Below are 12,782 nucleotides of genomic sequence, written 5' to 3'. Positions count from 1 at the left end.
TAACAGTACAATACGACAGACATCTTAAAAAGATGGTGAAATACTGATGTACTGTGAACTAGACCAGGAACTTTGTGGAGCAAATCTAGAAAGTCGAGTGTTTGTGTATGATGCTTTTTGATTAACAGAACTGTGCAGCTCCATGAGAGGCAGTCCACAATCATTGAAAATAATTTTCAAAATCCTTTCTTCATTCTGTGACTTTAGACCTAATTCTGTGAGAACACAAAAGAGAATTTCCTTTTTGAGGGAAATCCTACGGGCATTCCACAAACAAATTTAGAGACTTTAACTGCTTGTTATCCACTAATTTTTGTTGCTCAAACTGAGTTATAAGTTCAGAACATTGAGTTATAAGTTCAGAACATCTGGCTGTCTTGTAACACCAGTCCAACCACGCGCACACACAAGAAAAAAATCACATCCAGGTCATCTGGTATTTACCATTCAAAAAGACCTATCAGCACTTCTCTTAAAACGGTGCTTATGCAACTTGCATTTTGTACACACATGTCACTCCTAATCTAAGTATATTTGAAGAGTGCAAGAAAGGATTCATCTGAACAGAATAAATGCAGCTGATCCTTAAAAACCCTCCCATTGTAATGGAGAGCTTCTAACCCTTTGCTAGAACCAGCAGGACAGTGATCAGTGAAAACAAGGAAGGAACAGAAAACACACACACAGCTCATACAGTACAAAGAACTGTGATTATCCAGAGCTAAACAGCCATTCTTCCTTCAAGTGAAGGAAATGATCAAGCTCAGGTCTGCAGGACCATCATGAATAAGTGTAAAGCTACCTGAAGAACCTGAAAAGGAAAAATCCAAGTAGTTACAGCATTACAGTTTAAGAAGAAAAAACATACATGCCCATCTTATACATGGCAATATCCGAACCGACTGCAGAGACCACATGAGAAACTGTTGTCTAGCTAAAGCCTATTAGGATCTGAAAGCACTATTCTGATTTGCTTGATTATTCAGACTATCCTAATCCTGTAGCATATGCTACAGTGAACAAAGTATACATTTCAGTAGCTCAGCGTTGTCAAAAGAATGTTCTGAAAACCCAATATGAGTCATCTCACTTCAGAATCGTTTAGGAAAGAAAGCAGAAAAATGTTTGGGTGAGGCCTAACAGTAATTATGTATTACAGGCGGCTCTACAAAAGTAGATGTACTTTTTTTTTCTTCCTAATTTGAAAAACTCTCTCAGCAGCCATCATTTTGGTGTTGAAAGCTTAAAGCAGTAGATTTGTCTGTCTTGTCAGCATCACACTCAAGTCCAAGGGAGAAAGATATTTCCTGACTGGTTCAGAAAGGGTTATGACCATTTTCAGGAAGCTTGTCACTTCATGCTTAAGAAAGCATTTGTTTCTCGAGCAAGATATTTGCAGATAACTTCCAGCAATTCAGTTTTTACTTAGGAAGATACCTGTGTACGGTGTAGTAAGAAATGCGACTGCATGCCCACATATGCAGCAAGCTATTACCCAGCTGCTGCAGTTAACCACCAAAAAGACTGTAGCTGCAACTTCAGTATTTGCAATTGCAAAGCTTCAGTACTCACATGGGTTACCCAAGCAGTGATACCTGTACAGCCGATTTACCCTGCTGCTGCGTTGACAAGATTAGTGTATCAGAGGTATGATCAGACACTGCCGTGACATTCTTAAATGCAGGATGCTAACGAGCAGGGACAATTACTTCCAAACTAGAAGCCAGGATTTGATGCCATCTGAGTTCTAATAAGAATGTTCTTTACCATCTAAATATACACACAAAGATTTTTGTCTCTATAAAACAGTTTCATATGTCGTCTTGCGACAGACATGAAAGTTACATACAGTGGCATTTAAACTAATTTAAAGAGAACTGTATGCCCTATTTTTCTCAGCAAACTAGTAAAATAGTCATTAATAAGCCAGCTGAAGCTCTTTAGTGATTTAGTTATCATTATACTTAGCAGTTTACTACGATGGTACAAAATAGTTTGTGTACGCTTCTTTCTAGATTACACTTCGTAGTGAAATGGTGCCACTAACAAATTCAGTGGAAATTTAAACTGCATTATTTTGGCTTAAGTCTGTTATGACCTCTGAAAGAGAGCAGCTTTTACAGTTACCTGTATTATACACACAGATCATTTTAGGAAAGTCTAAGCAAAACAAGTAACGCAGAAGACGGATCTTAAAGCTTTCATTATCCAACATCATTATGCTGAGAAACATGCTTTACAGTACACGACTCCCACTCCTGCTCATCGAAAAGCTCTACACACAAGGCTACATTTCTTCTTTTATCTTGACATACTACACATAAACTAATAAACTTGCATTAAATCTGCCCTAATAAAAGAGATGTAAATTACAAGAAGAATTTTTCTGCATTATGGTTATACCTCGCTCTAGTAGGAAAATCATTTGTCTGCAAGAGACATAAGGAAACTAAATGACCCCATGCAAATATCGATTTTACATTTGTGATTGGAACACTGAAGTTACTCCCTTTTGCTTATATATAGCTATTTACTAGATGCTTACTAAAGAAACAATCCCTAGCATAAGCTCTTAAACTTGCACATCAACTCATTGCCCACATTCCTATGACTATGAACATTTGTTACCCTAATAGAGCTCACAGCTCTTTACAATGATCTTTGAGTAGTTTATCCAAAACAAAATGAAACTGGAGAAGCAGGAGGGAAATAACCACTCATATCCACAACAAATCTGTGTGCTTTGTTAAACAATGAATAAAATGAGAAACAAAGAAACCACCTTTGTGGTTGAAACCCATGAAATCATACTTGCTTCAAGCTGAGGTAATACCCCAGTGAAGTAACAGCTACATGTTTCTCTCCTCGTTACCATTCAAAGACGCCTATAATGACAATCACTGCTATGGGTCGGGTATGCAATGCTAACAGTTTTAGAAGTACATATTCATAGAATCCTATCACAGAATGGCTTGGGTTAGAAAGAGCCTAGAAGGAACCCTAGGATCATCCAATTCCAACCCCCCCATGCCCTGAGCAGGGTTGCCACCCAGTAGATTAGACTGTTGAGGGCTACATCCAACCTGCCCCAGTGCCTCATCACCAGAATTAAACCCTAATGTTCCCAGAAGATACAGAGGGACAACTGCAAAATCATTCAGCAAGGCCTTTATCACTTACGTCTGTAATATTTGCGCTGTGGACAAGAACAAACTTTTATTTTTTATATAGAGTTGTATATATCAGCCTGTAGGAAATTAACATGCGATCACATTTATTTTATTTATAAGCACATATGTGAAATGTAATGAAGAATTTTTTAACTCACTTATTTCACCAGCAACTTGGTCCAACTTTTCTTTTGACCGACTGATTAGAACCACTTTCATTCCACGTCTTGCCAACTGAAAAAACAAAGAACAGGAGACATAAGGACAGTCACACATCACTTCCAAATCAGCATACCAGTTATCGCAGGGCTTGGTCAAATATTCTAACAATGACCAGCAAGTTTGAAGAGTTACAGTTTCACACAGAGATACGGATGAGAAAAACAGGACAAGTACTTGCACACACTTTCTTGATTTCCCTCATGGAAAACTTCGTATCTTTGTCATCTCGTACAGGTGTATAAGCACATGTATACAGCAGATAACCAACAGCACGTATTTTACTGTCTTTCCACACTTCTGAGTCCCACCAAAGAAGCTACTGTCTATAATTAAGCTCAAAATGCCCAGTTAAGATATTCATGGTCACTTCAACACCTGTGTTGCAAAATTACCCTTGCACTCAATGCCTCTTTCTTTTAGCAGCTTACTTCGGGAGAACCTAGGCTCTACTCTTACTTTGCCTATTCATGGGTAATAAAGGTCAACTTAACTCACGCAGTTCTTTTAAAGAAGTTATCTGTGTAAATTCAGCTGGGTCCACAACATATCCTGGTCATCAAGTCAGACCTAGTTCTGCATGCTTGTAATGGGATCTAACAATTTAACAGATCACAGAAAGACAGCTACATACCTGAATTACCAGCAGTGGAAAATAAACAGTCTTTCTTTTGCAAATGCCTATTCCAATGAAAAGTAAAAACATGTATCCTATCGTTACAGGCAGCTAGCTTACTGGAACCGTTTTTTTTGTTTTTTTTTTTTTATATAAAGTCAAGCAGTGGGCTTTGGAGATGGCAGGAAGAGAAGAAGGGATTAAGATAGCTTTCTCCCATTCCACAAGATCAAGAAAGCAAAGGCAAAAGGTTTACCTAAAAGTATCTCTGTCTGTGATATTGAGGACAACCTGACAATAATCTGCTTACTGTGAAACAGCTGAGGTACCAAGGGGCAGGAAAGCCCTACAGCTACTCCTCGTAGGTGCAGACTCTAGACTGCTGACACACAGCTTGCTTTCTGTCAGCAGTGAGCTCTGGGCTCACAGACTGCTTTAAGCAGGTACCTCAGCTTACAGAAAAGTGCCAAACTGTACCAGTCCCAAAAACAGATCAAGTAGAGTCACATTGCTACATCAAATTAGCAGACTCCCAGCAAATCTGAGAACTTCCACAGCAAAAGCAACTTGAGAGAAATTGCTGTCATGTTGACACTGAAGAGTTGCGCTGAGAAGCTCGTCCCAAATCTAGAAATGGAAACCAAATGGCAAGAAGAATCATCTAAGTACAGAGCATGAAAAATGTCTTAGAAACAACTTGTAACTAGGAATGGGTATCAACTAAAACAAATAATATGTCTTAGAAAAGATACAGTGCATACTGACTCATGTGACCTGATAGAGTTCTGCTGTGTCTGAATATTCACTGATAGAGACCTAGTGAATCGACAGAAAATCACAGCTGTCCAAAGGGAAAAAAATCATCCTCTGAGGTTCCAGTATAAGGAATGAGGAAGATCCAGTTACATTGTAAATAACTTGCCATTAAACTTGGATCTTTGGCCATGACCTCGTCAAGATGAAAACACCCAATGAGAGGATCTAAAAATAATCAGAAAAACTAATCTAGAGTAGCACAATGGGAAGATTCTCTTGCAGCAAAGGATTAATTGATGCAAGCAAAAGTCATCCTTCTAAATTGAGTTGGTGGATGTAGGTGTCTAATTTCCATAAATCCAATGTTAGTAACTACCACATTTTCCACTTTGATAGCAAAACATAGCTGCTTTTAAAACTCTCTCAAAGAATGGGTGTGATTGACAGCTCTCCCAAAAGCAGAGTTAGAGCTCTTGTTAGAGCAAGTACAGCAAGAGCAGTACTAAAGAGATGCAGATACACATCATCACGCACTCAACTGTATCACAACCTGTAGTTTATCATCCAAGACGAAATTTCTGCTGTTTGCTTTTACAAATCAGGAGTACAGCAACAATGGGGCAATAAATAGCTAGTCCTAAGTATATCCTTATTAAAAAACAAGGGAGAAAGAAAGCGTGTTCCTCTGGAACCAAAGGCAAGCATTACTTGGGCAGAGAAGAACATGTGCATTTGGCAGAGCACTGTTTACGAAGGGGTAGCCCTGTCATGAAAAGGATATCAATGCTGAGCAAGGAACAAAGATCTTGTTACTACAGGAATGAAAAGTGTAAAAGCAGCTTATTGCTTGGAAAATAAGGAAAGCAACCACAGCAGAATACAACCAGGGAATTCACTAATTTTTAACATTCTCCCACCAATAATCAGAGATGATACTGAACTTTTGAAGAGATCTCAACACTTGCATTTCTCACTTTAACTCCTCCAAAGAGAAAGAAATAATTTGCATGATTATATTCACAGCTGTGAGTACCCAAGCAGCTGTATATGCCAGCGACATTTATAGTAACCTGAAGGGAATTCCTGGTATAAAGTCAAGCCTCTGCTAGCAGTCTTAGGAAGACAGACAAACCTGGAGTTAACTGAAAGATAGAGAAATCTTTTAAGGTATTTCATATTTCAACCTCTATTCACTTGATGTAATTAAACATCCATCCACCTGAACATTCAAAGGGGAAAGTACATCTTTTTTTATAGCTCAAGAATGGCTGCACCCTCTGGAGTGCTCTGTGCCTACAGTAACACCAGCAAAAAAAAAAAAAGCTGAAACAGCCCATGTTTCCCATCAGGGCCTCATACTTGCAAATCAGCTTTCCTACTAGCTGTACATGTAATAGGGATCTGCCAGCAGCACACATTTGTGTTCAAAGGCAGCCTAGCTTTCACAACACCAGCAGAACATAAAGCAAAACTGTAGTTTCACTCACCCGATAACCTAACATACAGAGCCTGAAACCAACAACCCACAATGTTCAGGGAGCACCTCGCATATCAGAGGGCTTCCTCCCAGTAGCAGTATGCCCTGGGCACAACAACCTCCTTCCACTTGCTCTAGGCAGTTATTTAAGTGTTGCATAATTTGCTTCAGGGCCATGTAACTGGCATAATTTGGCATGTAGGAGCTGTCAGCCCTGCAGAAGAATCAGGTGCTCTTGACATCAGCCTCCCCCCTTAGTAGGGGTGGGTGCTCCTATCTGCAAAACAGCAAGGAGCCTGGGGGGAAGGAGTGTATGTGCAGGGACACACTAGGATGGAAGGGGAATCTGAAGGGTGAGGACTACCCTCAACAAGGCCTGAACACCCTGCAAAAAAGAAAACTCCTGAAAAGAGAACCCCTCACAGATCATTACCTCACACAGTCGCGTCTTGGAGAAAACAAAAAACGAATACAAACAGGCTCACTTTGATACTGATGCTGGAATTAAAAGTTATTTTTGCTATAAGTTGCTGCAGTCAGCAATATTTGTCATGATGTTCTCTGGGCGCATAGGCTAAACTGCCCCATACTAACAGGCACTTTCTCTCTCAAAACAATACACTGCAGTACCACGTGTGGAATCCGCATAATATGCATCAAGAGCAAAAGCACAGTAAAAGTGGTAGAGATAAAGCACCAGCTTCAGAGACTTGATAAACCATGGGGAATAATTGGAACACAGTGCAGGCAGCTAGAAATGCCATGTAGCCAGTGTCTGGAAATACCAAATGAAAATTCCAAGGCTTGGGGTAGGTGAAAATAATTACAGTAACTAAAAATGTTAAAAGTAGAAACTGAAGGACAAGGTGAGCGCTGAAGACAGAAGAAGTCACAAAATAAGTGAAAGGAGACTTGATTTGCAGCTAGCCACCTGAGGGAAGCGACACAAAACATCTCAATCTCCACGTACATGTTAAAACAAGATGAAGGGGACAAGGCCTGCTACTGACAGCTTGCCAAGGATCAGGACAGCTCCAAACAACAAGAATTCTTACCTCTTCTGCATAGGCTTTTCCAATCCCGTCAGTAGCTCCTGTGACCACTAGGAAAGAAAGATGGATATCCATTAGCTACTTCACAGCAATAAGTACACTAAGTGTTCATTAGCAGGCTACTGAAGTACTTGTCCAAGAGACACAATGTCTCTGGGATAGGTGTACAACTTGAAATTTTATTAAAGGTCTCTCAGGAAGCTCCCAATATCCTTTCCACGTAGAGAAAGAGTTATGGGCCTAAATTCTTGCCTCAAGAATCGTGTTCAGCATCTCTTCTCATGCCAGTTTTCTGGCCTGCTATGCTACTTCTGAAGTTTGTGGCTTAGGAGATTTCTCAAAATCATACATTGTACGCAGCAAAATAAAAAGCATCCTAAAGCCTGTAACAATTCAGTATTTTATTACATGGGCAGAATGTAAATTCTCAAAGCAGATGACACCTTTTTAAGACTCTCCAGGAGCTTTTAGATCCCTGTAATGCGGTGCCTTGCCACCAGCAAGTCTGACTGACCAAAGCAGCCAGATGTGTCTAGAGTTTTTTCACCTGTGGGCGGACTGGGATCTGTGTCAAGCCTCAAGTCTTTCTAGGATTCTTTTCCACACACTGAAAATCACTGAGTGACTCAACATGCCATTAGTTTGACAGATTATTCCGGGGCTCACCACACCAGTAGCTGATCATCTCAGTTTACTCACTAAATAGCAACTCCTTCATCTACAATCCACTTCTCCCAAACTATTGTTTGAGCAAGCACATTCAGCATCACTTCCTTCTCTCAACTATTCATTCCCATCAGTTCCAATTCCTACACCTCAACATTCTTACACTTGCAGCTCACCACTCCTTCATCCACCTCTGCTCTCTCTTAAGTGGCTACAGAACACACCGTACTTATCCGGCTGCCCTCAGACAGATCAGAACAGCTTGTTAAATGCTTCCACCGCTTAGCCCTGAACTGAGGCATGCCTCAAATAACAGAGCTTGTTTAACGGTTCAGAAAACTGAACTGGGAGTGCTGGTTTGATTCCCAAACCCACTGCTAGCCCCGCACAGCCGAGTGAGGTGTGCAGCCAGCACTGCATCTAGCAGCAGCTTCCCCCCAGTGCAACAGAGGGAAACATGTTTGCAGATGGCTTGATTAGTCACTGCGGATCACCCAAAACAGTTGGAATGCAAACAGCAGCCAGTATACTTCTGTTTGAGTAATAACAGCTAGGAAATGCTGTAACCATTTCAGTTTCTCTGCCATTAGCTATAAATAAGCAGACATAATAACAAGTGATGAAGCTGCCAGGAAAGGTCCTATTCTAGCTCGAATGGCCAGTCAACAATGCAATAACAGCCTAGGAATGAGATCCAGTAATGTCCCTGACTGAAGCTAGATTTACAGATGACCCTACATGAAGATATACACACATACATGTATCCCTTCCTTAGTTTCAAAGTTTGTTTGCAAGACATCATAGCTCTAATATGAAGATACACAATTGTGCTGCCAGTATGATAGCACACACTGAATGCAGAGGATGTGATGGCTAGTGAGCAGTTCTACATGCTGCATTGTCAGCCCCTGTAAAATGTATTCAGAAGGCCACGTGAGCGTGTCACACTGTTTTTGCCAATTCCTATTCAACTATAATTAGACAAGTGTGAGTAAGCTTTGCTATAGATAGAAATCCAAATTTAGAAAGGTAAAGCAGTAGTCCAAACGATGGATAAAGGCCTCAGAGAAAAAAATCAAGAATACATTTACAGGAGCCCACCTGCTGTAATCCAAGTTGTGTCAATACTGTGACACCCATTTAGCCAGACAGAATTATAGCCCTGCAAGGTGGTGTCAGCCTTTCAGTTGTAGGACCATCAGGCTTCAATTTCAGCATTGCTGATCTTCGGTTTCATATTATGCATTATCACACAGTTCAGTATGTTTTCAGCAAAATAACGGAATAAACAAGAGCACAGAGAAAACACGTATCAGCACCACTGCCTGTTACTCTTAGAACAATAACTGGACATATTTTAAGTTGACCCAGACCGAATAACATTTGACTTCAGTGACTCTTTGAAACGAGTTGTTTCATAACAATTAATACTTAATACTAAGAATGCAAGCACAATTGCAATCCCAGATATTTGTTCTGCTTATTGGATCCACTGCTTAATTAGTCTGCAGAAGAAATGGCTGGAGCATGAGATTTAAGCATTTGGAGATCGGAGTTTTCAAACTGACGTGTGAGTAACAGGACATGTCCTCCTCTGTTAGGTTCTAGTTCATACTGAAAGAATCTGTAACCCAGAGATTAAAGTAGCCTCCAAAACAGAACTTAAGAAATGTAAACTAGTCTGATGAAAAACATCAACAAATACAACCAGGAAAAAGAAAAAAAAACATTTGGACCATCACCTACACAAAAATGTATCCAGCTGATGTGCATCATGCAGATGTGCCATCCTTGGAGGAATTGAAGGCCAGGTTGAAGGGCCCTGGGTAACCTGAACCAGGGGGTGACAAAAGCGCGTATGGTGTGGGGTTTGGAATTTGTTGGTCTTTATGGTCCCTTCCAACCCAAACCATCCCGTGATGATTTTGCTTCTGCTGTAGGCAAAGACATACACACAAAAATGAAGAATACAGGTAGTTCTTCATAGCTATAAAGGAATTGTCTTCTCACAAGAAGGCACTAACACTATCACTTTATTGGTGGATTCAGTTTGAGAGGAATAACATTGTCTTCTTTTCCAGCTTCCGTACAGTCTTGAAGAGAAAGCATACCACAAGGACTGCTCTCCACTGTGCTATAATTTAGAAAGCACTTTTTCAAGCCACACTTCCCTTCCTACGGCCTTTCAAGAGAAACAGCCTAGCTCAGCTGTCACTCAGTCTAAGCAAGTGATTTTCCCACCAAGGGTTACACTGGCATTGAGGTCAGCACTGGAGGAACGTGATAAATTGTGACACAACTCCAAGCGCAACTCCACAGACCATCCAATCACTGACCAAGATCCTATAAGCAGCTGGTAGGGTCAGGAAGGCTGTCCAAACAGGTACTTCCTAGAGCAAAGACCAATACTTACACTTGATGTTCTGAAAGCAACAAAGAGAGGTGGGGTGAAGGCAACTGGCGGGACAAACGCCACAGAAGGTAAGGTTCAACTATCTTATCCTCCTCCATAGTTTGGATTATCTGCACCACAAGTGTGATGGGGAGAATGATAAAAAGAGGTTTTGTTAACTCTTGCACACTTACAGTTTTCACAGTGATTATGCTCACGTCTGTCTTCCACTCTGAAGCCAAATGCTGCAGCTTTAACTACTCCAGCTACATACAGAAGCTGCACTAGTTTAACTCAGTTTTAACTATCACCTTGATGTGTTGAAGCCAGTTTAACTCCATGTGTAGATAAATTGTTTAAATTCTGTTTCTTCTGCAGACTGCCTTCCAGCAAAGTTACAAACAGACTGCCGTTGGCAGAGCTTAAAGAAGGCAAAGCAAGCAGAGTAGGAATTAGTTATTGTCTGCACAAGGAAGCTGCACCAGCTCCTAAGTGTGACTATCTACATTTACTCAGTAGTCAGAGGAGCTGTAGTAGCTTCCCACTTCAGCCATCTGTGCTTTCCTGAAGAAAAGTGAGAAGAATGCCCAGGAAGCTTGTTTGAGAGTCGACTGAATTGAAGTTGGTCTGAATGGAAGCTGGTAGCAAGGCGCTCATTGATTTCAGGCAAAGAAGTCATCTTCCCTTATGACAGTCACCAGTGTGCACCACACAAATATAAGTGACTTAAAAATCCACCACGGCACTGAATATAGCCTAAGGTAAAAATGGGCAAAGAACTTCCAGTGTGGTATCTAGGTCCCCAAACAAAAAGCACTGTGGGTATTCAAGTGTTTATCTTGAAAATGAAAACTTCTTCCAAGCTCTGTAGTTAAATATACCTACTTGTGGTTAAATATACCTACACAACACATTTTCGTGGTGCAACTGATTAATAACAGTTCCAATTCTAAAGTCAGGTATGTTTAACACAGAGGTTCCAGACAATCCAAACGTTTCCTGTCTATAGGATCTACTAAGCTTTAATCTCTACTCTCATGCTCCTAACGCCACAGCCACTGGCAGCCAAAGTCACAGATCTACGCTCCTATCATCCAACAGTGCCTGTCTTTTGCAAAACTGGGGATCAGGGAGAAAACACATGCAGGCACTACATAGAAAAGCAGCAAACACATTTTGTCTGTTACTCAGCAGCTCTGTATTTTACACTGTTAGCTTCAGCGGCAGCCAAAACATTGATGGGAAATACATGCAAAGATACGGCTGGTCTCACTGGAACTTGAAATGAATTCGCACAATGAACATGGACATATTTCTGTTTGTGTTGTATCAAGCCTCCTACTTCATCAGAACAAATAAGTGAAAGAGATTACTTTAGTTATCAACTCCAGCTCTCAGAAATCAAACACTATTCATTTAATATTTGCTATCCACACCACACAACAAAGCATGCAACAAGTTTCTGTCATCTAACCTTTGACTGTAGGAAATGCCATAGGAAGAGTATAAAAAAAAAAGAATCAGGAGGATCTTAGGTCTTAGCTCTTTTCAAGAGGGGAAAGTGTTCTGACACAAGTTACAGCAGAAAGTGCAACAGTCCCACCAAAGCACCAGCCTTGAGAGGAGGAGAAAGCCTTTCTAACCTCAACCTTACTGTTCCCTAACAGGTATCAGTGTCTTTTAGAGCACTGTTTGCCATGTTCAGCATATCCTCAGAAGGCAGAAGAAAAATAAAATCATCGTTATTTAACTACAGAATTCTACAAGCAACTAAAAGTCCTAAAACACATTATTCAGTACACTATGGGAAGTACAGAACAGATTCAAGACATCTCAGTTACCACTGCATATATACTAACAAATCAGTGGCACAAGAACTCAAATTATCAGTTCACATTTTCAGTTGCAGTGTTATCCTTACCACTTACCATTTCTGTAAATCAGAATCTCTGCTTTAGGTCAGTATAGCACCTTTTCCCAAAAGGCCATGCCAGAATTTTGCTTCTTGAGTGGCGAAAACATCACAACCTCCACCATGAGTTTGCTCACATATCTTTGAGCTCTTACAAGGATATCTTAAATTTAGGACAGAGGTGCACAGGAATCCACCATAGCTGCCCCTACCAGACTAGTTGTCAGTAGATGCAGTTCATTCTCTAAACCCTACCACCATCAAACGACTTTGCCCCACATGCTTCGCATGGCCCATTTCACAGCTCATCACATGTACAACACACACAGTTCATAAGCACCTGAGTCAACTCCTAGGTGGTGCCAAACTCAAGGCAACCCTTGACAAAGGCATCAAAGATCAATGACCTCAGCAGTCGGTGGCATGCCTGGTATTGCACTGAAAGGGAAGAACTTCTCAGTTGCTGTAAACCACAGACCAAGTCTACAAGACACACCATTTAAGCAGTCAGTGACTTCAGTT

At 40.7% G+C, this 12,782-nt stretch overlaps 1 protein-coding gene across 1 annotated transcript in view; it reads right to left on the bottom strand.

The window, feature by feature from the left end:
* The window catches only part of HSD17B12 (hydroxysteroid 17-beta dehydrogenase 12), a 74,975-nt gene that overhangs the window by 43,528 nt on the left and 18,665 nt on the right, over nucleotides 1–12,782 (bottom strand). Inside the window, 2 exon segments of the mRNA XM_042814097.1 lie at nucleotides 3,329–3,404; nucleotides 7,294–7,340. Coding sequence (XP_042670031.1) covers nucleotides 3,329–3,404; nucleotides 7,294–7,340 — 123 coding nt within the window.

Source organism: Centrocercus urophasianus, unplaced genomic scaffold (assembly GCF_019232065.1).
Source record: "Centrocercus urophasianus isolate 14NV4802_14NV808 unplaced genomic scaffold, USGS_Curo_1.0 seq_14, whole genome shotgun sequence".
Classification (NCBI taxonomy): domain Eukaryota; kingdom Metazoa; phylum Chordata; class Aves; order Galliformes; family Phasianidae; genus Centrocercus; species Centrocercus urophasianus.
This window is presented reverse-complemented; position numbering and strand designations above follow the sequence as displayed.